Source organism: Elephantulus edwardii, unplaced genomic scaffold (assembly GCF_000299155.1).
Source record: "Elephantulus edwardii isolate Elephantulus edwardi_28Jun2011 unplaced genomic scaffold, EleEdw1.0 scaffold00200, whole genome shotgun sequence".
Classification (NCBI taxonomy): Eukaryota; Metazoa; Chordata; class Mammalia; order Macroscelidea; family Macroscelididae; genus Elephantulus; species Elephantulus edwardii.
The window spans coordinates 3,708,644-3,735,834 of record NW_006399950.1 but is presented as its reverse complement, the minus strand read 5'-3'; the positions used below and the strand labels follow the sequence as shown (position 1 = coordinate 3,735,834).

Genomic DNA, 27,191 nt, shown 5'->3' with positions numbered 1-27,191 from the left:
GGATACACAGCCTTTGTTTTCCAGAGCTTTCTGCTGGCCGTGTGAAACATCCTTGACATGTGACCAAGTGTCATTTACTTAAGTCAAAACAAACCATTGAGAATTGCCCAGAGAGCTGCTCTTGTAGATGAGGTAATGTTGGAACTTCAAAGGTGATTGATCAAGAATGGAGAGGAGCGTTTCCTCCCTGGAAGAAATCCCTGAGCAAGAAACCACTCAGCGTGGTCCATGCTAACCCTGAGAGAGTGGTAACCTCTCATCATGCCCATTAGAAAAACTACCCCTCAGCTATATCCGGTGAGCAAATGAGGCTCTCCCAGGACTCGAGAAACTTGCGCTCAAGTGGGCAATTTGACAAGTGGTTTTCACTTTTCTGAGTTAAACACTAGCTGAACTTCCGCCTTCAATAGGGACTAATTTTTTCACGTGCCAGAGATTAGGTTCTGACAGAGACCCACTGGGGGCCTTCCCAACTTGCTCAACTATGTTCTCTGTCAGTGTGTAATATCCAGGACTTGAGGTTTTCTTCCTCCCTGAGTTGCTGTCTGCTGTCAGCATGAACCTGAGGCTGCTGGCTGAGTCTGTAGCAGGTTGTGTTGTCGTTAGTCCAGAGGACGCACATCTCCAGTGGTTTGAATCCCCCAGGGCTCTGCTGGAGATGACGGGCAACCTGCTCCTGTTGGACAGTCTATGAGTTGCTGGCTCTGTTGCCGTGGATTTGAGGGGGGTTTTGACAGATCATTGTCCTATCAGCTTAGGAACATCTCAGCTGTCCTGCGTAGTCAGACTGGCTGAATACCAAGCAACCCATTAATGGGTCAAGTATTCAAACTCTAATAGAGGTCTGATAATTGTGCCCTGCTAAGCACTGAAGCTCTTTGTGGTAGCGGCTCCATTTGCGGGTTGGGTAACATGGGGAGCAGAGCAAGCGTGCTGTGCTTGGAATAAATAAGGGGGAGAGGTTTGAATTTATAATTCCTTCTTGATCAGTGAGAGATATTCAAAGCCAGTGTTACTTCTTGGCTATTCAAGAGGTAATATGTACATAAACAGTACATTACAAATGCCTTTGAAACTAGGAGGTGTATCCCTTCCTTCTTTGTGGCTGATACACCATTTCAAACCTTGTAAAAATAGATACCTTTTTTGACAAATATACCCATGTGTTGTGCACAGTTTGATTTATGTAAACTCATTTCAGATACAACTGCAGGATTCTTGCTGAATAGATGAAAAATGCTTGCCAAAAGTGATAAAAATCTTTGTGTCAAGGATGCAGTTTTAAGAAAAGATTTTATATAGATACATCTTTGTATCTCTATTTCAGAAAAATACCCGTTTCAACAGATTTCCAGAAGACTTGTTTTTAATTTTGTTTTTGTTTTCTACATCAATGCATCAAGTCAGATGTTAAGCTAACATGAAAATGTCTTTCCTGCTACACTGCGTATCTGAGATTCAGACTTGTTTATAAGAGACTGGTTAAGTGGGGCTTGCTAGCACTAAAGCACAGAAGCTGTATTAGATTGTGTGTTTCGGTAAGTTACCAGAGACCAAAATAAGGCAGATGGACTCAGCTTGCTAAGGAAAGGTATGCGATTGTATTCACCAGGCCTTCTCTCTGTGCTCCGCCTTCCCGCCAAGGCTCCAAGGCTCACAGGGCAGTCATTACTCCTGCTCCTCCTTGATCTTTCTGCAGTTTTGTAATCTCAACTCTTTTCCCCTCACCTCTCTTCAAGCTTCTTCAGGCACACGTACACAAAAACTCAGACCCACACAAACACACCGAGTGAAATCACATTTTCTACTATATCCACGAGAATAATAACTAGTATTTTAAATCATGGCCATGTACTTCTTAAGGGAGCACTTTTGGACTGGTGGTAAGAATTTGCACGACCTGTACAAAGGGAAGCAGTTCCAATCCACCAGCTACTCTACAGGAGAAAGATGGACAGTCTCCTCTGCAGACCTCACTTTCTATCAGGTCAGACTGCAGGGAAAGGTGTTGCAAATGCTAAGTTAAAGGTAGGTGGTTTGAACCTCCCCCCACCCCTGAACTACCACCGTGGAAGAAAAGGCCTGGTGATATGCAGCTGGTAAAGCTGCAGCCAGGGGACCATATGGCTGTGATTCTACTCTCTAACATACGGTTTCCATGACTTGGAATCAACATAAGGCTGCTAATGACAAATTACAGGAAATCAGGGCCTTTAAATATGTCAACGTTAATATTTCAAGAGAGGAATCTATTCATTCCAAAGTTCTCACTGCAAGTCCTGCGACACATAAATTCCATTAAGTAAAAATGAGGGATATTTTCCAGGAGGAGGCCTTTTAATTTCTTTTCATGCGGATACAGATGTGTATCTTCTGGCTTGGGTAAGACATAATTTGTTAGTATTATTTTTTAACTTTATAGCTGGTGTCAGTCTGAGTGGGTGGGTGTTTTAGAACATTGATGGAAACCAAGGGGTGTTTTTTTATTATGTGCCATCCAATCACCTAAGACTCCCAGTGACCCAGTGTACAACAGCTGTGAAGCCTGCCCTGAGCCAGCATCACTGACTCCGACACTCCTACCCCCATAATCCCACTTATTGTGTCAGTCCATCTCATCTGGGGTCTTCCTGTCCTGTGCTGTCCCTCCGCCCTTTCAAGCATGATGTCCTTCTCCAAGGACTAGTCCCTTCTGGCCATGTGTCCAGTGTGTATGAAATGGAGCTTCAAAATCCTAGCCTCCAAGAAGAAACTTGGTTTCACCTTCTCCAAGATAGACCTGTTTGTTCTCTTGGCTGTTCAGTACTCTTCTCCAGAACACACTTGACAAAGTCATTGATTATTCTGTCATCCTTATTCATTGTCTAGCTCTCTGATACATAGCAAGTAATTGCTAAGACCATGGTCTGGATCAGACACAGCTTAGTCTCTAGACCAACATCGGTGTTCCTCAATACTCTGGAGGGGTCCCTGACAGCTGACTTTCCCAGTGGAATTCATCTTTTGATTTCCTGGCTTCTGGTACCAAGACTGTTAATTGTGGAACCAAGCAAACAGAAGCTGTTAACAATCTCAATCTTTTCATCATCTATCATGATGTTTCCAATTGTCCCAGTGGCGAGAAGCTTTGTTTTCTTGATGTTGAGCTTTAATCTATATTGAAGACTGCAGTCCTTCTTAACCTTCTGCTGCAAATGCTTCAGGCCCTTCTCAGTTTCAGCTAGCAAGATTGTGTCATCTACATAGTGCAGGTTGTTGATAAGTCTTCCTCCACTCCTGATTCCACATTTCTCCTCATAGAGCCCAGTCTCCCAGATGATATGTTAGGCATATAGATTGAAAAGGTATGGAGATAGGACACATCCCTGGTGTACACCCTTCCCTATTTTGAACCATGCAGTGTTTTTTTGCATTTTTCTGATGGCTTCTTCCTGGTCCAAGTATAGGTTTCATATAAGCACAGCCAAGTGTTCTGGGATTCCTAGTCTTCTCAGAGTCAGCAACAGTTTGTTTTGATCAACACAGTCAAATACTTCCTGACACACAAGAGCCCAACCTTCTCCTGTGGAGCAGCTGAAGAACTCGAACTGCAAGCCTTTGGGATAGCAATTCAGCTTCTTACCACTAGGCCAAGCATTGTCTTGGGCACAATGAAAGTAAAATGCACCGTTCTTTCTAAAGAGAAGCTCAAAGGGTGAGCAATGTCCATGTCGGGCCTTGTTCTGGTGGAGATGCTGCCGTGATTTTGGAGAACCCTAGAGCTGTGAGGGCGTGAAGACAGAGCTGCTTTCCCCTACACACACAGGCAGGCCCCACGGAGGGTCTAGTTTTATCTTCCTCTTTTTCTTCCCTGAATTTTGTCATTTTTCTCTCTGGAACATGAAATAATTTCATTGAAAGAATTCCAATAAGTGATGACAAAACTAGTAACAAACAAAGGTGATGGGTTGTTGTTGTTGTTGTTGTTGTTGATTGCCTTAGAATCAGTCAGGACTCGTAGCGACCCTATGAACAAAACGCCTGAAGCCTCTCTACAGCTGCCAACATTTATCCAAGTTCATGGAGTTTGCAGAGGCATGTTGTTTAGGAAGTGGATGCCACTCCTGCTTCCAAAGGTTATGGGTAAACGACACGAATGGAATGCACTGAAAGGTATATGTTGAGACTGTTGAAATGGCCTATATTCTGTTTACAAAACTAGTTTTAAAAATAACTTCTAAAAAAACTTACTTAAAAAGTAAGTTTAAAAAAGCAATCTATGGTTTTATTTTGATGGTAACATGTTGTTTGGGGTTTTTTTTTAATTTTTTTAATAAATTTTTTTAAATTTTATTGTTTTTTGTGTGTGTACCATCAAATTGGATCTGACTGGTACAGGAGGAGATTGCCCCTCCTTCTCCAGCAGAGCATCTGGTGGATTCGAACCATGTTCTCTGGGATTGCAGTGCAGCTTCTTGCCACTAGGCCACCAGAGTTCCCTATGTTGTTTGTTTTTATGTGTCGTTGAAGTGACTACTCTGAGCAGTGGCTCTGAATCTTGCCCTTGCCTGAGCCAGCCTTACCATCTCTGACCACCTGACCCCTTTGCCGCAGTCACTGTGTCAAACCATCTCATTCAGCGTCTTCCTCTCCTGTGCTGACCTTTTATCCTTCCAAGTAAGATGTCCTTCTCCAAGGAGTGACCGCTCCTGACAACATGTTCAAAGTACATAAGATAGAATTTCAAAATCCTTACTTCCAAGGGACTACTGGTTTCACCCTCTCCAGGACAAACTGATTTGTTCTCTTTTCAGCCCATGGTATGTTCAGTACTACTCTAGCACAATATTTCTAAGGTATCAATTCTTCTTCTGTGATCCTTAGTCAATGCCCGGCTCTCCTCCGTGTAACAAGTGATTTAGAAGATCCTGTCTTGGATCGGGTGCATTTTAGTCTTTAGACTGACATCATTGCTCTTCAGCACTCTGAAGAATTCCTTCACAGCAGATTTCACCCCATGCAGTTCATGAATAACTAATTCTTCAGGTACTGCAGTTTCTACATTACATATGGTGCATTTTGCCATGTGTAAATTGTGCTTCCATTTGAAGAAAATGCATTAAAAGTTACAGGACTTCTCACTTTAAAAGAAATTTAACTCTCATTCTATAACTAATATCCAAGACAACAATAAGTACACTCTAAAAGCAAAAAGGCTAAAGAAAGTCTTATATTTTGTTGTTTGTTTGGATAGATGACAATATATACATTTCCATTCATGATTTCTGCTTTTGTAGTTCAAGTTCAATGACATTGTCTATATGCTTTATGGTGAGTCTCTGTTATGTCTCTGATCTGTCATTATCCTGTCCAACTCATCTAGTCATATGAAAACCAGTGTGAATGAGGGAACATGTGAATATGATGTATATGAATAAAGCAAAAAGAAAAGAATTCTGTATGTAAACCATATAAAATAAAAATAAATTTTAAAAAATAATAATGTTTAAAAAAATCTTTGGGTAAATTGATTAGAGATTCACCAAACCAAGAAAATGACCCTAAACCAAGAAAAACAATCTCACATAGTGTTTAGTTATATCTGTCACAGGTGAAAGACGGGCTGTCTCGTCCCATGCGAGTCTCTGCCTCTGGAAACCTATTGCATGGTCACCTGTGGGTCAGTTCCGGCCCTATGGTACACAACAACAACTACAAGTAGTATCAGCTAGATTTGATACTGTGGATTTGGTTGGGATTTTGACTGTTGTATAACTGTGTACAAAACTTTCTCCTTTTCATTTTTTTAGAATTTGCTTAGTGATAACAGCTACATTAGTTAAATTATATAACCTTCACCCTTAGTCAGTGCCAATTTTCCTATTACTGTAGACAGAAATTGAGTATAAAAATCAGAGAATGAAATCCTCTCTCCTCTCCCCTGCTGCCTTTGGTAGCCTTTGGTTGTCAGTTTTTATCAACTCTTGTCATTTTGTGTTAGTGAAAACATTCATTATTTTCCCTTTTGAAATGGATTTCTTTTGTTTAGACTAACATCTTTGCAGTTCACCCATGATACTGCATCAGGTCTTCATTTTTCTTTAAGGCTGGGTATAATTCCACCCTGGATGTGTACCACATGTTGTCAGTCAGTCCATTCATCTGTTGATGGGTATTTGAACTGTTCCTCTTTTTCTACTGCTGTGAATAATTCTGCAATGAACAAAGGTTGTACATAAGGCTATTTTATGTCATTGATTTTAGATCTCGGAGTTTGTTATTTCTTCTCATACAGTGATTCATTATTTGCTTTTCTGTGCTCTCTTTCAGCTGTAGGTCCAGATTTTTCAAGAACCTTCTTGAAAAGAGTAACACTTGTCAAAGTGGGAGGTGAAGTTGTCATTGAGTGTAAACCGAAAGCTTCTCCCAAGCCCGTCTATGCCTGGAAGAAGGGAAAAGGCACAGTAAGAGAAAACGAAAGGTAATAACAGTGCAACACTTGGAGTATTCTGACTGCTAACAATTTATTGGTCTTTTGTGCTTGATTCTAGAGGGAGAACTTTACTATTTTCTGTTCACAGACTAAATGCCCAGTGGGAGGGAATGCTAATCAGAGAAAGGAAGCTTTGGAGGAGGGATGGGAAAGGAGTTGGTCTTTCTACTCCTCACTGTTAGGACCTTCCCTGCAGAGATGACTACAGGTCCCTGGCAAAGACAAATAGAGGTGCCCAAAGGTGGACAGCTAAAAGCTTTCTTAATTTGGGTTTAACGTCTGCTTATAAATGTTCTACTCTTTGCCTTGCTGTCTTTTCATTGCGTTGCACAAGGAAATCCGTTTTCCTTTACTGTGACAACCCCTCAAGTATTTGGGAATAGCTGCTATGACCCCTGTTCATCTCTCTTTTTTAAGACAAAATATCTAAATCCAGAAGTCATTCTGCATGTAGCATGGTTCTGATGATTTTGATTACATCTATTGGACATAACACTTTCTCCTTTTCGCGTCGAAGTGCTTCACCGGTGTGTTTCCTGTTTTGAGTGAGTTCTCGCCGGGAGCCATGTTGACTGTATAATGTAGATATATATGAGTTCGTTTGGATTTTCTGTCAGATTGCACCGCGTGGCAGATATTATGAACCACTTTCCTCTTCTTTATTCATGTAAGATATTCTCTGCCTCTTTCTATAATCTACTCAATCTGTCAGAAAATGGTTCTGACACGTGAGTCTCAACTTGTCACGCACAAGACGTTTACCAGCCGGGTGTGTAATGATTCTTAATTGATGCGAAAGGGCAAGTACTCAAGGATTCAGTAAGGAAACGTGCGTGTCTACCCTTTACACCTGTGCGCGTTTAGATTTACATATGCAAATTAAACCACTGCCCTAATGATGTTGGACTCGTTAATGATTTTTGCCAACAAACCTGATATAGTTTATACATGGTGTATTCATACACATACTAAACTCGCAGTATATGTCCTTCCCAATTTCTGAAACTTCCTGAAAGCAATAGATAGTTCAGGGGACACTGGTGTGGCATCTAATGTGGCACCAAGCCTGGTGCCTGAGACACGATTTCTTCCTACACAGCCTTAAACCTCAGGTTCTTTTTCTGTAATAGCTAGTGTTTCCCAGATTATGGTAAGTTGAATTGCATTTGTTTGTTTGTATATCTTCTATAGACATGTGTAGATTGTTTATATTCATCTGTGGTTTCACAATCATATACAGTATCTTTGAGGAACTATCATTGAAGAGTAGCTAGTTAATGCCACGTGTATTGATGAAGTCTATGTTTTAAAAGCTCTGGTGGCCTCGTTGGTAGGGAGTTTTGCTGCTAACCCAGAAGTAGCCTTTCTTTGGCAATTTGAATCCTCCAGTGTCAACACAGAAAGTTGAGCCTCTTCTCGTGGGATTTACAGCCTCTGAAAACCCACTGGGTGTCAGCTGTGAGGCAGCAATGTGGAGGGAGACTGTTGAAAAGATTTCCATTTAAAGATTTTATAAAGAAAAAATATTATGTAAATAATTATACAGGTAATAGATATGCAGCATTATGATTAAAGATAGCATTCCATCAGTCAGGGAAGGCTAAGCTCTCTCCCAGAGCAGACAGACCACACACGTCAGTGGCTTGAAGCTGGAAAGGCTCTCTCGTTCCCATTGCACACCGCCCCCCCCAGGATCTCCTGGTGCCTGAAGTTCACACTGTGGTTTCTTTGGCTAGAGTGCAGGTTGAGGGCAGCACTCTCTGAAACACTGAAATCTTAGACGCATAAGCAGTTTGCCCAGCACACGTTGACTCTTCAAACGTCTACGCACTGGGAGTAACTTCACCTTCATTCACGTGTCATTGGATAAAACAAGTCACAAGGTCATGCCCAAGTACAACACACCAGGGAAATGTAGTCTTCCCATCTTTCAAGAAAGGCATTCTGGTGATTTAGTCAGGAGCTGTGTTGCCAACTCAAAGGCCAGTAATTTGAAGCCACCTTACACCATAGGAGAAGGATGAGGGGTCTCCGGCCGTGAAGTTGACTGCCTCTGAAAACCTGCTGAGGCACCAGGTACGAGTTGTTCCATCTTAACTGTACATGACAATCTTTCAAGAAAAAAAGATACATATCAATGTTTATAAACAATATTCTTAACTTTTACAAGTAGATTATATTTTGGATATGGTATTAAGTACCAAGAATTCTATTTGGTAAAATGATTAAGAAAAAGTCAGGAGTTAATTGTGTCATTAAAATGACGCATGCACCAAAGAGCAAGGTGAGACCAGCACCTAATCTATTAGCTGTGTAATCAAGAATGATCCTTCTTCTGCTGTTTTGGGTAAAATGCTTGTCTGACTGATCTGAGCTTCCAAAGACTGGGGGGAAGAAGAATTGGTCTGGAACATTAGGCCTTCAAAAGCCTATGCATAGTAGAGCACGGTTAGATCAGACTAGCAGATATGCCCTGGAGGCTGAGCCTTCATACTGGGAAATGCAACGGAGGAGCAAAGTTTCAAACAGACCCTAGTGATTGGGACATGGCCCCTGGAGATGGACTGACACAGTAACTAGTATAAATGGGGTAGTGGCCCTACAGACAGTGAGATCGAGTCAGGAGAGGACAGGGTTCAGAGCTATGGTGCATAGGGTCGCTATGACCCACAAGTGACTTGATGGCACATGACAGCAACTACAACAGGAGTTAATGTCCCAAAGGCATTCTGTTCAAAGCCAGTGCTCCTTGGAAGAAGGATGGACAGTCTCCTCTCACGTGACTTACAGCCTCTGAAAGCCCAGTGGAGGCTCAGCTGTGATTTGGTTCCAACTCAACTGCATGTAATGACAACAATTTAACGAGAATTCTTTTAAACCAATCAAGTGAATTGATTCTTTTCAACTTTTGTCTCTGGTCAGATTTTGTGCTAACCCTGGTCATACTAGTAGAGTTCAAGTGTTGTTTGACCATTTATCTGTCACTACAGAAACCAAGGGGCCTCTCCATCTTTGCTCAGATTCACTTTATTTGTCACGTCCACCACCCCCGGGTAGACCCCAAACTATCAGCATTACCGCTTCCTTCTCCACATCGGTGCTGGCTTCACTTTTCTGCCCTACCCTCCTGCCTCCCAGCATGTATCAAGCAGATAGTTCTGTTTTTGTCATGTAAATAAAACTGGCCCGTGTGTGAAATTGAACCATGGGACTTCAGTGTGTCGCCCATCTAAGGGAAACCTTGTCACCAAATTCCAGCCATGTGGAAAGGCAAAGAAGGACCTCCCTAGCTCTTTATTTTTTATGGGAAGATTGAAAATTATACATCTATGATTTTCTTTTTTAAAACGTTTGATTGTAGTAGAGTATATGTGGAATAAAGTACTTGCACGGGCCAGCATTATTCCACAAGCTCCTGGCTTTTCGCTTCTGAGGAAGATAGAGCCGTTTGGCTACAAGGTCATTTCTGAAAAGGGTGAACATTACAAAAGATAATTACATTTTTTTCCTCTCATTAGCAGAGAAAATTTTCTACCATTTTTGTTCTTACTTCTTTGGCAAAGGGACAATCAGAGATGGAACTCGTTACTGAAAAAAATGTACAAATCCTATTAGGAAAAGATCATATTAGGAAAAATCCTATTAGAGAAGGAAGGACATGGTAGGTACCCAGAATTCTTTGACTGTAGCCCAAGGTTGAATGATAGTATATAATACACTGTCTGTTCATCTTCGTTCTCTTTCATGATGTGGAGTTCCAAGGATCAAAAGATGTGTCTTCAATCTTTTAATATATATTAACCTCTTGAGTATAAAATGTGAGGAGAAAATATTATACATATAAAAAATACAGCTGTATGATCAAGCATCCCTTTTCATCCTGATGTTCTCTCTCATTGCCATTAAGAACCAGCTGCCTCCCCTGGGTTCCTGGGCAGTTCATCAAGTTCGTCAACAGGAGGAGATTGGCCCTCTTTCTCCTGGGGAGCAGCTGGTCGATTTGAACCACCAGAGAGGCAGAGCCTGTCTCATACACGACTCTGTTTTGTAACTTCCCACAATGGTTGCAAAATGGATTCTCACAGGTTGCATTGGTGGCCAGCAAGTTTTGAAATAAGGGTGTACTGTGGACTTCCATGCTTGAGGATGATGTACTCAGAAGGTATCTGGAACCTCTGCATTTTCAGCCAGAAGCACCTGGGTCTGGGGGTCTCCAGATGTTTGGCTTGCATCTGAAGTCTGGGGTGGACTTGGAAGTCTGAGGGATGTGGGAGATTTGACTGAGCGCCAAGGGGTCCAGTCAGAAAAGCTGCATTTGCAATCGCTGTCAGTTCAGACATTTGGTATCTGTGTCGGAGGACACACACCACACCTGCTTGGTTAGTGTCCTTCCCTGAGCCAGTCACGCTCAACAGGGACACAGTGTGCTGATGTGCTGATTGGACAGACAGGAGTCATTTCCTGTGTGCTTCCTAAAAGGCTACAGGAAGCCCTACCTCAGACCAAGTGGACTGAGAATGAAACAGGCATTTCCACAAAGAAATTTCATGTACTGTCTCAGAAGGAGCCACTAGGTGGTGGAAACAGCATCCGAGGCTATTAATCAAAGGTGGAAGGTTCTAGTCCACACATAGGTGCTATGAAGGAAAGGACTGGTGATGCATTGAAAAGGTGTCTGTTGAGAACTTAGTGGAGCACACTTATACTCCGACATGCAGGAATTCACAGGGTCAGAACTGACTTGGTGGCAAATGAGGATTTTTTGGGTTATTCACAGAAAGAAGGACTCTTCAGCAGCATAAAGGGTCTAACGCTGCACTGATAACTAATGTTGGCCCTTTGAACCTACCCAGGTGCTCCTTGAATAAAGCACAGCCACAGCCTTGTAAACCCTGTAGAAGGCAGCTCTTCTCCTTGCTCTAGGCCTCCGCGAGTCACAGGTGCTGTTCTCTGCACTCGGGTCTCTGTGCCGTCATTCTCTGCACTCGGGGCCTCCGCAAGTCACAGGTGTGGTTCTCTGAACTCGGGTTCTCCATGAGTCAGAAGCGCAGTTCTCTGAACTCGGGTTCTCCATGAGTCAGAAGCGCAGTTCTCTGCACTCAGGGTCTCCGTGTGTCAGAATCCATGCCAGAGCACCTGGTTTGGTGGGAGAGGGAATAGATGGTGGATAGGCAGCAACTCCAGGGTTCAGCTGTTGTCAGGTGGCTTGGCTTCCCTTCCGGAGCAGGTTCCCCACAGTGCTGGGCCCTCAGCCTTCACTGGGGACTTCTAACAGTGAGGCTCTGGCCAATTGTTGGGGAATTTTTTCCTGATGAACGACTTCATAGTAAAAAGAGAAAGGACAGAGGGGAGACGACTGTTAGTCTGACCATTCCCAACTCCACAAGGGGGAACTGCCCCCATCAACAACAGCCACAACCCGAAACCAGTTTCCATGAGGTCAGACTTGACCCCCATACTAATGTACCTTCTTTCTACTAGATTCTAATACAATCTTGTGCCCTATTGGGTCCAAAATCCATTGCAATAACTACGCAGACTTCACAGAAACATATTCATGAGTATGGGGTTTATTAGGGAAGTTGACAGGTTACTATTCAGGCTGGCGACAGGACATGATTTCTCAGTCAGGACAACGTCTGAAGTGTGACCTCTCAGGCCCTTCAGCTTTCAGTCTCGAGGGTTTAAGCCAGTGTTATAATCCTACCAATGTTTGTGGCACCATCCTTCATGTCCCCTAACAAGCTGGAGTGAAGGCCTCTAGCTCTGGGCCTGTGGGGCAGCAGCCCTGAGGTCAGCTCTGTCTCATGTTGGCTCTTGGGTTCTCTGCAGCGGCTGCTCCTGTCAACACCGATCTGAGTGGTGCAGGAATCTCTGGTCCTTAAGGGCATCTGCTTCATTCTCTGCTGCTCCTGTCGGCGCTGATCCCAGTGGTGCAGGAATCTCTGGTCTTGAAGGACACACGCTTCGTTCTCTGCTGCTGTCTTGCTGATAGTAAGATTCTCCAAATGTTTACTGCTGAATCCACTCAATTTCATGACAACACTCAATTTAAAAACTGGAGAACCAATCTCTGTGGATAGACTAACATGCCTTATTTGCATGCCCCACCCATCCATGTGACAAAATCAAAGTGAAGGACTAGGGAAGCGCTTCTAACCCACACACTGTAAATTCCACACCCTTGACTCACACACTGTAAAGTCCACTTACTGGTTTCTGGTTTTGCTTTCTGGAATTACACTTACACATGGAATTTTTTACGTACCTTCTGTGTAACATTGCTGGGCATCCCTTACTATTCTCGTGCTTTCCCTCTGTGTCCCTCTAAAATAAGCCACTGCACATGAAAAGTGGGACTCCTGAAGGTTTAACTATATTCCTCTCTGGCAGCAAAAGGGCATGATTCTTGTTTTTACGCGATGGCTCTGGAGAGAGAACGTTCTCTTCCCTGGGCTAGGCAAGGAAGGCAGGCAAGTGAGAAGACATAAAAAAGACCACCCCATGCCCCCAGAAAGGATCATTTTTAAAATCAGCTTGGTTCTCAAAGGGGTAAATTTAGCTGCCTAGAAAACTCACTTAGGCAGAATATTTTCCTTGTCGCTGAAGCTGAAGAAGAGAGTGAAGTGTTACTCTGGATAGCATTGTGTAAACAAAGACTTGTTTCTCAGGCTTCAGGGTTTCTCTCCTCCCTTTCAGACATTAAGCTCATACATTATGTCAAGCTGAAGGATAATAACCAGGTAGAGATATGCTGCTGAATGTTTGCAAAAAGAATCTCAGCCCTCTAGCCTGCATGTCAGGGGTGCGGTTTCGACAACAGCATTACTGTTCTGTCAGACCAGCCAGCTCCACTTTCATGCCATGAACAAAGCATTTTACTGGGGGCTTGTCACTTGCTCAGCCCTGTCCTGGTGCTGGAGGTAACAGGCAAAGGGAGGCATAAACAGCCCTCAGAAACGTGCTTTTCCATAATCCTGGTGCATGTGTACTCAAGGTGGTCTGTGAGAGGAGCCGAGAAAAGGCCAGGCCAGCAGGTCACGGAGGCCGTGTGTGGTGTGTCTGTGGAGCCGGACTTTGGGCGAGTTCAGCCAGCTCCCACCATGGTGAGCAGCAGGCTTGAGCTTTCAGAACGCAGGGGACAGTGACAATCGAAATAGGACAGATTGCAGCCCCCGGTCCTGCTCAGAACAAAACCTCCTCAGCATCGTGTCCGCTTCACACCGTGACTCTCCCACTCAGTGTCTGCATGCTGTTCTTCATGGTTCACCGTAATCCCGTCCCACTGAAGCATCCTGGGAGGGCTTCCCACGCCTCCTCCAAGTCTCCCACCCCAGGACTCTGACCATAAATGCTTTCCTCCAGTGGCCTCTCCTCTCTCCCCCGCTATTCCACCTTCGGGTCTCTTTCAGATCTGCTTCACAATCCGTAACGGAACCAATTTAAACCAGTTGAGAGCCCTTCTGTGGGGTTTAGACTCGAGCTAGAAAACTCTGAAGAGACTTGAAGGACTGTTTGCATGGGGCCCAGAGCCATAGTGTGCTGAGAAGGGTCATGCGGCCTGCAGCATGGGGACGTGCGTGCGTGGGAAGAGTCAGCCTGGAGGTGGAGGCTGACTGGGTGAAAATCAGAGGGGCTGCTCGAATGGTATTGTTCCCTGGAGAGTAGGGAGAGAGGAGTTGTTGTTGTTGTTGTTCTTGTTGACTGCCTTCAAGTCCAACACAACTCATCTTGATCCTATGAACAAAAGACCTGAAGCGCCTCTACAACTATCGACATTTATCAAAGTCCGTAGAGTTTCCAGAGGAGTGTTGTTTAGGAAGTGGGTGCCACTCCTGCTTCCAAACCTGTCATAGTAGTTATTGTTTTTATGTGCTGTTGAGTCACCTGTGATTCATAACAACAGTAGGAAGAGGGACAGAAAACAACAGGGGAGCCAAAGAAATGGAATTCCTTGAGAGAGCGAGAAAAGATAGTAAGACTTTCAAATTGTTCATTTGGCATCATTTTTCTGAGTCTTAAATTCACTTGAAAACCATTTTCTGTGGTGTTCAGAACCATTGGCCCTGTTTTTCCTCTAAGAACTTTGTGCATACTTTGGAACAACCTGCCTCTTCAGAGCGAATCAGTGAGTGGTAAAGGTAATGTGTGTGGAAGCAATTGGAAATAGAAAAAGAAATGCAGCCCAGCTCTTACCTCATTTCCATCACATCGAGGACCCAGCAGCGCAGAGCCTGCCCTTCCCTCATGCACAGCATCGAGCCAGACTCCTCACTTACCAGGACAGAGAAGGCCTTGGCTCTTTATTGACATCAAGGTCAAGGTCATGTGACATGACATTTCTCGACTCCTTCGTTCACAGTAGTGTCAACGATCATGCACTTTGTGCTGACTGAGAGCTGTAAGGGTGGTGGTTGAAGGCTGGCACACACCAGCAACTGTGCAGTGGAGGGAGACAGGGAGGTCTCCCCCATGAAGGTCACTGCCTTGGAAGGCCAGTCGTGGGTGCCTGTGGGCTGGAGTCAAATCACTGAGTCCATTCCTACATTCAGAGGAGGACACTGATTCTCCCCTAGCCCATGAGACTGAACTCTGGGTCCGAATCCCTCTCGTCCTCTTGAGAAAGACCTCCTTTCCATAACAGCTTTAAAGAGTGCGGGCTGTGTAGGTTGGAGGGGTCTGGCTCCTAACCAAGAGGCCAGAGGTTTGAATCCACCAGCTGCTCCTCCCATAGAGTGACAGTTTTGGAAGCCAGCGATGCCAGGCCAGAGGAGGGCTGGGGGTCAGAGGCAGGGCTCGCTCGTGGGCTTGGTTCTGGTTACAACTTGAACACCTTCTCTGTCACCATGTGATCTTTCTCCTGCATAAATATGCTCCAGTAGGCTCATTTTAAAAATCAATTCTTGCTAGAAACGTCATACCCCTCTGGTCTGTCCTAATTCCAACGTTCCCTTCTGCACATCTGCAAAACATAGTCTCACAGCCCTTCAATTTCCTGGTTCTTCGCTTAGCTTTCTGGTATTTTTTTCTGTGTCTTTCTATCCATCATGGATTTTACATTGTTCAGAAAGGAGTCTAGAATGCTCGCTTTGACATTTCCCTCAGTGAAGCTCCCTCACTGTCCTCTCTCAGAGCTGATGATCTGGAAAGCTGTTTCAAGTCCCGATCTCTCCCATGAATTCCAAACTTGTTTTGCCAATTCTGGGCGGCAGGTGTTCTATAAGTAATGACATGCTGGTAAACATTTAACTGGTTCGGCGGGGCAATGTCTCGATGTATGCCACTTTCCGTGGCATACGTTCTCCTGTTATGGCTAATTGAAAGCTTCCGAGTTGGTGTCCATGAGCACAGAATTGGAAAGAGAGGTGTCCATTTGGGTCTTTGGCGCCAGTAAGTGGCCTCAGACCACAGCAGGGTGTGCCTACTTGCTTCAGCACCCCAGAACTGAACTCGTCATCTGTCCTGATTTAGTCAAGATCCAGAGATTATCAGTAGGGAGAGACACACAGATGGCTGTGTTGACTTGAAAACCAGTGCCTGATCCTGTCTTGTCTTCACAAGCAACCAGCAAGCTGAAGTTTAATGTTCCAGCTAACGTGCCAGCCTCTCTCTCCGTCGATGGTCCTCTACTTCACCAAATATCCTACAGACGATGGCCTCTCATAGTGATGTGTTCAAAGCAAAGGGGTCGTTGGCTAATTTTCAGAAGTTTATTGTCAGGCTTTTCTGAAAGTGCCACTCAGCCTGTCCAGTAAGAACAGCTCTGCTGGTATCTGCTGGTGGCAACACGTAGTAGGACCTGACCAGCAGATGGTGGAGATGTTACAAATAGGCATTTAAAATTCCTTTCTTTTCAGTCAAGAGATTCACTTCTATTTTTGTTACATATTTAGCATCCGTTTGGGTAAGTGATCTTGCCTGGAGGGAGAAATGTGTCTCATCTAATAATTCATTTGACAAAGAACAACTTTCAGCTTTACTGTCTCACGATACATGATAATTTTCAGAGGCAGGGAGGAATAAATATTTTAAGCTAAAATTATAAATTATTTGTTTTAAATTATGAGACTCCTGTTCTCTGACATATTGTTTCATGGAGGTGGGACAGATGAATGAAAAATAGAGCTCAATATGCGAGGGTGGTGGGAGGGATTGTATACATTAAACACGCATACATCCCATACACACCCCACACACACACTCCACGTTGTTTAATAGAGTCTTTAACCACCACCTGGGTTTCTCATCAGGCAACCTATAATTCTACTCTATGTACCCTCTAGGTGCCATATGTTGTAATTATATAGAGAGCCAAGTGTTGCTCTAATTAGATCATTTGGCAAAAGGGATTTAGAAACACCATGATGGATATTTACTAGTTGAGATCTAATTAACTCCAGTGAATCTGTGACTGAAGTAAGAGGACAAAACTATGCAACTGTAATACGGAGGTCAGACACAGTGCAGGCCCATGGCCTTGCCCCGCTGGTGGGACACTCCTTCATCTAAGCGGTCTCAGAGATCTTCCAGAGACGAGGAAGTCAAGAAGAAGTGAATCATCTGCTTTGTCTCCTGAGAGGCGCGCCGCGCCGTGCGTCTGGCTTTCACATCTCGTCACGTCGCTTCTGTTCTGATTGCTCTCAATTCTGTGCCGCTTTGCTTTGCTCATTTTCATGATCACTTGAATGCATTAGATGACACAGAGTGGTTTTCTCCAAACAAAGGCGCTGCTGAGCTGTTTAAGAACTTAAGTCACCTCTTCTCCAAGTGGCGCTGATGGTCCTTCTAACGGAGCCCTGAGATGGAATCCTTACCCTCCATAAAGCCAGCTACCCAGAGAGTGCTAGGACAGAAAAAGAAATCTAGATGTTTGATGAGATGGAAAGAGGAAACGCTGGTGTAAAACAGTATAAATCCAGGATCTTCCGTGGATATGAAGATTCCCCATGAACTCACTATTTCTTTTCACAAGTTCTTTAGACATTTAGGGCATCTCCGTTCAAGTATCTCCATTCCCTTCCAATCTGCTGTCTCTTACTTTTCGTGTTTTCATAATTACAGCTTTCCTTGCTCTGACTTCAAGGCTTTGAGGGCATGGAAGGAAGTTCCCCTAGTGGGGAGTCACTTCTGCAGAGAGTAAAGGAGAAGAATCAAGTCATTCTACTAACTCTACTTCCCTTTTCTATTCACTGGAATCCTGGTGGCTCTGTTCACTCCTTGGCTACTGACTGAAGAAAGGTCAGCCTTCTGACTCACCCAGAAATGCAGCCCAGCACAGGTCTGGAGACCTTCTTCTGCTGAAAGGTCACAGCTGTGAGCGTCCTGTGGTGCTTTCTACCCTGAAATACTGGGATCCTGACATTGAACTCAGTCCTTTTCCCCTCTCGGCATTAATGATAGTGACTATTTAATCAGAAGCATAGATCACAAAGGAAGAATAAAAGGCCCTGTGAATCAGGGGCAAGAATGAAAGAAAAATCCAACACAACAGAGTTGTTAGAAAGATATATTTCAATACACGTTTCCATAAATATACCATGAGGTGGACCAGAATAGACAAACATTTTATTAAATGGCCAGGTAGTATTTCAGACTTTGTTGGCCATTAAGTCCCTGTCTTTGTCACTCAGTTCGACCACTGTAGTGTGAAAGCAAAGCCATATATCATGTAAATGAGTTAAGTGTGCCATGTTCCTGTAAACAACCAACAAAAACAACAAATAGGCATCTGGATAGATTTGTATTTGGGGCCATAGTTTGCAGACCGATTTTGACTAATTACTAGAATTAGACCAATAATACATAATTAACAAAGAAGATATATTTTTGCCACAGTCTGCTTGAGATTTTAAATTTATTTCACAGAATTCATTTTATTTTAGGATGCTTTTATACTTTCATTAACCTTCTAAATGTTAATAAGATGGAAGCTTACCTAGATCCACTTTACAGAGACATAAATGTCTTGACGTGATGTACCACTATGCTTAGAAAAGGAGGCCTTAGTAAAATGCAGGACACGTGAATCTACAGTGCAGGGTGTCCAGCACCATGGTATGAGCCTATATGGGTGATGGCTTCCCACAGCACGGCTGGTGCGCCCAGGAAGACCAGTGCTACCATTAGCTTGAGTGAGGCATACACAAGACTCAGATTCTATATCACTGATTTTCTGCTTAAACACAATTCTTAGAACTCCCTGGGAAAAGGGTATATAAGAGGACATAAATCATTTTGTCAAATTGAAGTCTGTCACGCTCTTCTTAAAAAAATGAGTCGTTTTCACACAGAACAGGAAGAATGGGTGGTTGGTCAGTTGGATGACTGTTGCTCAGTGTAGACTTTGTGAGTAGTTCATGTGTGTCCACAGTCTGTACTGGGTCGGGGGTTGAACCAAGCAGGCATATATATTTGTCCAACTGAACAAAGAGTAGGCGTTCCACACAAACCTTAATTAATCACATCATAAACATCAAGCTGCCATTGTGATAAAAGCAATAAAATAAGGTTTCACAATGCTATGGTGGTGCAAATAGGAGTTTTTCCGGTAGAACTGTAGCCAAATATCTTAGATCTCTCAGGCAGAGTATATACAAAGAAGGGTCAATCTGTTAATCAAGTAAGGAGGAAGAGAAAAGGCAAATTGAGGATAACAGCTAAGGTCAGCAAGCCTTTTTTAAAATAAAGCGCCATCTATTAAAATAGTTTCGTCTTTGCAGGCCACATAGTCTGTGCTGCACCCACACACCTCTGTTCGTGTCGCGTGAAATCAGTCACGGGTGATTTGTAAATCATTGCGTACAGCTGTGTCCAACTGGAATTTGAAGACATTGAAATGAAAATTGTATAAAACATTTTCATGTCAAAGAACTTGCTTTCTCTTTATGTATTCCCCACCACTTAAAGATAGAGAATCTTGAATAGGCTGCACAGAAACAGGTGGTGGGTTGGACCTGGCCTGCAGGCTGCAGCTTGCCACGGTCCAGAGAAGACTGTTTCAGGCAGAGAAAGTGGCGTGTGCAAAGGCTTCGTGGCAGCGAGATTAGCTTTGAAGAGCTGATAGAAAGTCCATGCAGCTACAAGTGAAGGCACACAGAGGTAGAAGCAGGTCCTACGGTGAGGGAGTGCCTGACCAGTTCGTGCTGTCTCGGGCAAGCAGCGGACTGTGTGTCTGTCTTGCAGTCACCATATTTTCAAGTGCACTCCAGTCACCTTGAGTAGTTACAAATCCAGGTTCCTGAGGCCAATTCCAGAATGTCTGAGAAAGAATTTTGCAGCTGGGGACTGGAATTCTCCATTTTTAAACGTGCCTCTGTTACTCTTCCTGCCACTGCTCTGCGGAGACTTCGGGACCAGCTTTGGACTTTGGCTTTGTTATTGTTTAGTGGTGTGTTTGCTGGGATGGGCTGATGACGCCACAGATCGGAACCTTGCTCTGTCTCCAGCATACTGGAGTCCACTGTTAGAGTCTTTGTGTCAGTCCCTCTTGTTGAGGCTCTTTCTCTTCCTTTGAACTGCCACCGTATGATGGGATGGGGTGGTGATTTCCCAGGTGGGTATGTAGTAAACCTCTGTAGGAGCCCACGCATTGAGCTCAACTGACTAATGGCAGGAAACAGCTGAATGCAAGCTTGGAGACCAAGCCAAACTCATGCCCTCACTTACTCCGTTCCGTGTTGTTGTGAACCGTAGAGTCGGAACCGACCCATAGCTGACCCTCCGGCGTTTCAGAGACAGTTAATCGCACAGTTAGAGGTTACCCATCCTTCTCCCGGTGAGCAGCGGGTGGCCTCGAACCTCATGCCCTCGGGATCACAGGGCAGATTCTTGCCACTGGGCCACCAGAGCTCTGTTCCCTAGTGAAACATGAACTTCTCAGATTGTCAGGCATTGATTTTCTCAGCGTGACTCTGAGACTTTTTGAGCTCACCTCCCCCTCATCACACACTTCTACTTTTTAAACATGTTCAGTGCTTACTACACCTTAAACCTACCTTTCCATCACCACCTTCTCCACCAATGTCCTCAAAGAATCACATGGTTTTTACGGATTTGTTCACTCATGTTAAAGAGAAATAATGAGTATTTCCAACAAAACAAGTGTCTGCCCAGAGAAGAAGTCTGTCTTCGAGGAGGTGGACGCAGAGGCAAGGAAGGTGACACTCTGGACTTGCTGTCAGCAGGTGCCCGTTATCAGGAGGAGACTGGGGAAATGAGATGAGCCAGCACAGTGGTGGCAACAGTGGGCTTGCCACAAAGCAGAGGGTCAGGGTGGCACAGGCCCGGGCAACGTTTCCTTCTCCATCCACAGAGCCACTCTGTCGAGAGTGGACTCCACAATACTTAACAACAGTCTCTAGAAAGATGTCTGTTTTAAGATTTGAGTTACTATTCTGCAACCCTCTGTACTATGTTTTACCCATCATCTTATGACACTTAAGAGAGTCCTGATTTACAAGTTAAAATCTTATTGCAGGTTATATTCAAATCTCAACTAAATCTTACACAAAGGACTTGTGTGACCCATACTTGCTGAATTTAATGAATCAAAAGTTTGATGTGGGAAGTTTCATCTTGCAGAAGATGTAGGAGAGGGCTGATACTCAGGAAATTCATAATTATAAAATTCAGGCAGGAGAAAACAAGACGGGAAAGTAAAACATAATGGAGAGCTGCCTAACAAAGAGAGAAAACATGACAGAGTGAGGAAACATGACAAAGGGTTTTTACTATTACAAGTTTTAGATCATAGACCAAAGACCTCGTTCTACATTGTTCTGTAACAAATACAGGGAGCTCTGGTAATCTCATGGCAAGGAGTTGCCCTGGAAACCCAAAGACACCACAGTTCAAATCCACCAGCTGCTGCATGGGAGTGGGATGGACAGTCTCATTCCATGCAGTTCACTCCTCTGAAAACCCACGGAAGGATCAGCTGTGGTTTGATTCCGATTCGGTGATACACAACAACAGCAGAACAAATATGGGAGTGCTGGTGGTCTAGAGGTAAGGAGCTGTGCTGCCAACCCAGAGACACACAGTTTGAATCCGTCAGCTGCTCTGTGGGAGAAAGGTGGGCCGTCTCCCATGTGATTTACTGCTGGAGGGTCAGTTAGGAGTCAGTTCTGACAGGAAAGTAATAACAACAAAGACATGGGCAATATGCAAATTATAATGCTTTCATACCCCAAATGGTTAAAGGCTCACTTTTAACACAAAGGACACACCCAGCAACTTGACTGGGGAAAGATCTGGAAAGGCCTTTGTTTTAATCTCGTAAAGATTGCCCACTGATATGGAACTGATTCTGAATCAGGGGTATTCCAGATGACGGTTGAACTGCGCTGTAGGGCTTGCCAGGCTGTGAAGCTCTCATCCTTACAAGATGTAGCGGACGTCTCCATCTTTCTTGTGACAAACAGCTGGGTTTGAACTGCCGATCTTTGGGTTAGTAGTTGAGCACTTAACCACAGAGCAGCTGGGATTCCTTTCACAAAGACTGTAGCCTGGGAACCAGCTTGGTAAGTGTGACTCTCCCATGGTGCAGTGTGGGCTGAGAGACTCAGGAGCACTAACAGCTATAAAATGCCAATTTGGTTTACTTCTCAGTAGGACCAGAGGAATGACCAACCCTTCAGCTACAGACACAGAGTGGGAGGCCAGGTCAGTTTCAGGTAGTGCTGCCTGAAGTTAACTATCGCTTTAGCCCCTGACGTGCCATAGCTGAGGGCAGTCTCATGGAGGAGCCCCTCACAGACCTGGGCCCTGGTGTGTTATTTAAAAGCAAATCTCAACAGCTAGTCACGGAAGCTAAAAATTATATATAATAGTCAATATATTGCTGTGTGCAGTTGAGTCAGAACAAACCCGGAGGTGACCCTCCAAGGAGTTTTCAGAAGCAGTTAATTGCATGGGAGGAGATTTCCCATCCTTCTCCTGCACTGCAGCTGTGGATTCAAACCTTGTGCCTTTGGGATTGCAACACAGCTTCTTACCACTAGGCCACCGGTGCTCCCACTGCAGACTCTACTGAGGGAAAATTCTAGGTCTGAATGTGGAGCGCAGGATAAGCTATGCCTATTTGTATAACTGCACATGCAAACTTAAAATGACAGAGCACTACCAATAAGAAGGGCAACAGAGTCCATCTAGCAGTGAGGCTCACTTCACTTTGATGTTGTTTTGCCTCCGAGGCAGGGTTTCCATTATTATGGAGATGAACTGCCTCTAATTATTGCAATAACATAATTGCTCCCCAGGGCAGAATTCCTAATAACAGAACCTCACAGCTCTGCAGCAACTGGAAGGGCTATCCTGAGGGCAGGCTTCACATTAAGAGCACAGATCCAGACCCTGGCCCGCAGAAGAAAAACGGAATGCCTGCAGCAACAAGCCTCCCTTTCCACACTGGGCTGGGATCGCATCTGCCTTCTGGGCAAATACCTGCCATCACTCTGCTCTGCCTCCTACTGCCAGTGTCTCCTGCCCTCCTGCCCCCACCCTCACACCTGCATGGACTGCCATGTCTCCTGCCCCCACCCTCACACCTGCACAGACTGCCAGTGCCTCCTGCCCCCACCCTCACACCTGCACAGACTGCCAGTGCCTCCTGCCCCCACCATCACACCTGGACAGAATGCCAGTGTCTCCTGCCCCACCCTCACACCTGGACGTGGTCATGGCCCTGTGCTGTGTGTCCTCCCAGGTACTGTACACACATCTCAATGCCAAAGGCCTCTGGGAAAGGAAGCAGTCTGGGGCCATCTGATTGTCTTAGTAGGGAGCTCTGGTGGCCTAGTGGTAAGAAGCTGTAATGTAATCCCTAATGCACACAGTTCAAATTCACCTGCTGCTTCACAGGAGAAGGGAAGTGTAGTCCGCTCCCTTGAGATTTACTGCTTCTGAAAACCCGCTGGAGGGCCAGCTGTGACTTCGTTCCCACTCCATGGCAATGAGTTGACTGGATAAAAGAGCATAACATAGAGCTTAACCTCAGAATCACACTTCAGTGTCTTTAGACAAAACACATGAACAGAAGCAGCATTCCTGGTAGAGAGAGATGTTCTCACAAAATGCTGTCACTGATCAAAGTAGCCTGTGGTTGTCAGGAGAAATACTTCCTTCTGGAAAAATGCCCAAGAATGCAAATGCTTAGAAAACTTTATTGTGAATTGGTCCACAGTATTTAAAAGTGTTCTTTTCAGCACAGCACGCACGCACGCACACACAGAGAGTTTTATATATATATATATATACACACATACACACACACACACACACATATATATATATATACACACACACACACACAAACTCACAATTTAATAAAGTTTATTTGCAGCATTGGAGATATATACAAATACATATACTTCTCTCTGTGTGTATACATACATACATATATAAGTGTATGTCCATATCTATTTCTCTGTTCCCACTCTGCTCAACCCAGTCCTGAATCCCATATGTCTCCCTCCTGCTGGTCACTCATGGATTAAGCCCTCGCACTAACCCAGGCAGTGTTCTTAAAGGACTCCATGTGATCAGAATTCTTCAAGGAAGAAGAGGTCAGAGGGAACCGAGGTGAGAAAGATCTGAGTCACTGCTGTTAGTTTCTGATGCTGGAGGAAGGGAACTTCCAGCCACCTAAGGTGCCAGGCCTCTAGAGCGGGGATCAGATTCTCCACTCGCCCCTCATTGCCACTGGGTAGGAAATGACTCATAGTTGACTCTCCACTGGGTTTCTGAGGCTGTACATAGCACGGAAAGAGACTGTTCTCCATTCTCACACGAAGCAGCTGGTGAGACAGACTTCCAGAGAGGTTCGGCCTTTGTATTAATAGTGCAGCTCTCCAAGGACTCCGTCATGCTGGCAATATGATAAGAGCAAGAACTTCAAAACTCCTGAAATGGAGGGTTAACAAATGAGAAGAATAAATATCAAATGCCCTTTGACTCTGTGTTTGACTTCTTAGCTGGAGTACGTGGCCTCTGTGACGGCTACTAATTGGCTTGAAATGAGGGGCCAGGTAAGAAACTCCGCCATGGAGTTACAACACGCATGCAATCATTAGGAAGAATGCAAAGTCAGGCCACGGCTGGGAGGCACAGGAAGGCAGTACACAGCGGGAGAGGGTTAAGATCCCAGATGAAAATCAGGATATAGCCTGTAAAGACATAGAGATACTCTGCCTGGCCAGGCCGAAACAAAGCTATTCTGTATAAAAATGATTCCATGCGGTCATTCCATCCTGGCATTTCGTAGGAAAATCAAATTCGTTTGCTCTGAGTCCCATGTCCTGAGACAAATTCCTAAATTCAAAATTTAGTTAGAAAAATGTATTCTAATGTTTTTGACTGACACAGGACAGAGCAGGGTTTAGGGCTGTTGTACATAGGGTCGCTATGAGTCGCAAGTGACTCGACGGCACATAACAACAACAACAACAATTTTTTTATAAAATTAAAGATTAATAATGAACATAAAGTTACTACCCTTCATCACGATCCACAGATTTCAAGTAGAAATCAGGAACCGGGAAAGGTAGTACGTGGAGTGGAAAGCCGAAGGGATTTCCAGGGGAGGCGACAACGGCACAAGGAGGAGCAGAGTGATCACGGTTGAGGCAGTTTTGCTTGCAGCTGTGGGCAAGCCGTAAAACTGTACTCCTGGCTCTGTCTGCTGAGAATAGTGGACACTCGGAGTCAATGTCAACACAGTTATCCACATGGTACACTTAGAACTAATCCTGTGAGTGTCCCATGAAATAATATGTTTGCGATCAAAGTAAGTTCTTAAACTGACAATTTTTCCCTGTGATTCTGTGCAGCGTGGCAGTCTGACTCAAAGGTGTGAGTGTTGTCACAATAGAGAACCAGTCAGCAGTATCTGCAGGCATGTTCCCGGTTTGTGCGTGGGGTTTTTCTGTTGTTGTTGTTGTTTGCATTTTCCAGGTTTTTACTTTCAACCTAGGCCATGGTTCTATGTAAACATTATAAATGTATCTTATTTATTAGTTTGTGGATATTCAGAATAATTATTTTCTTAATTTATTTTTAAATTTTATTTTCTTATTTTTGTGTGTACCGTCAAATCGGATCTGGCTGGTACAGGAGGAGATTGCCCCTCCTTCTCCAGCAGAGAATCTGGTGGATTCAAACCGCATACCTCTGGGATTGCAGTGCAGCTTCTTGCCACTAGGCCACCAGAGCTCCTTCAGAGCAATTATTAAAAGTAAGAATGCAGAAACTTGTTTCAGAAAAAAAGAGTGTCATTTATTTCAGGCCAAGAATTGCTGTCTTTTCCTCTGAATGCAGCAGAAGGCTGGTGTCTGCGCAGTTACTGAGGGTCAGAGCTCACTCGGTGGTGCCAACAGCCGATCCTTCACCGGCATCGCCATGCGGCACGTGAGTTTAGTGCTAGACTCCTACCCTGAAGGCGAAAGGTTGACAGGCTCAACCCTCCCAGGGCGCTTCAGAACACAGACTCACGACCTGCTTCAAATAAAGCCACAGCCTTGAAACCCCAGCCAAGCAGGTCTGCTCTGCGCCCGTGCAGACACCTGGAGCTAGGGTCGCTCAGAGCGACTAGTAACAGGAAGGCAGGGTGCACACACATGTGCAGGCCGTCAGCACGCAGCTCTGCTCGCACCAAGTGTGTCCGTTCACTTACGGTGGGGACTGTGGGGAGACAGGTCATGACAACATAAAAGGAATATGCCGCACACTGGGCGGTGAGAACTTCTGCGGAGGAAAGCAGAGCAAGAGGAAGCAGAGGCTTCTAGTTTTCACTGTCCTGGGATAAGAGAGAGATCTGGCAACATAGTCATGGGGTCTTGCGCTGTAACCTAATGGTGGCTGGTTCTGATCTGCCAGCCACCTGGTGGGGGAAAGAGGGACAGTCACCTTCCCTGCAATGTACAGCCTCCAGAACTCCTCCAAGGGAGCTGTGAGTTGATTCTGATTTCTCACTGACCCTCGACTTTTCTCCGACGAAGCCCGTGCACTAGCCAATCTGTGTATTTATTTTTGTGTCGTCGTTGGTGTTCTTAGGTGCTGTTGAGTTGCGTACAACTTACAGTGACCCTGTGAACAAATGATCCAAACCCTGTTCTACCCTGCACTGTCCTCACTTCCTAACACACAAGAGCCCATTGCAGCAGTCACTGTGTCAACCCACCTAGATAAAGGTCTTCCTCTCCTTTGCTGAACATTCACCCTTAGCAGTATCATGTCCCCTTTCCAAAGAATATCCACTCCTAGCAACATGCCCAAAGTATGTGAGGCAAAGCCTCATCATCATTGCCTTCAAAGAGCATTCAGACTGCACCTTCTCCAAGACATACTTATTTGTTCTTTTGGCCGTCCATGGGATGTTCAGTGTTCTTCTCCAACACCACAGCCAAAGGCATTAGTTCTCCTGTCATCTTTGTTCATTGTCCAGCTCTCAGATGCAAAGCAAGTGATCTGAATCAGACGCACCTTAGTCCTCAAATTGACATCATTACTCCTCAATAATTTGGAGAGGTCCCTAATTGCACATTTTCCCAATGCAGTGCCGAATCCAAAAGGAAAACATGCCAAAGGAAAAGAGCTGAACAGAAGATTTCCAAAGGCAGCTCTGGAGGACAAGGCAAAGTATTCTAATGGAATGTGCAGAGAGCTGGAATTGGAGAATAGAATGGAAGAACTCACTCTGCATTTCTCAAGCTGAGAGAACTGA

General features: G+C 44.6%; 1 protein-coding gene across 1 annotated transcript in view; it reads left to right on the top strand.

Annotated features, from left to right (window-relative positions):
* Nucleotides 1-27,191, top strand: part of CNTN4 (contactin 4) — a 515,944-nt gene that overhangs the window by 369,054 nt on the left and 119,699 nt on the right. Inside the window, exon 10 of the mRNA XM_006897086.1 lies at nucleotides 6,310-6,460. Coding sequence (XP_006897148.1) covers nucleotides 6,310-6,460 — 151 coding nt within the window. The remainder of the gene's footprint in view (nucleotides 1-6,309; nucleotides 6,461-27,191) is intronic.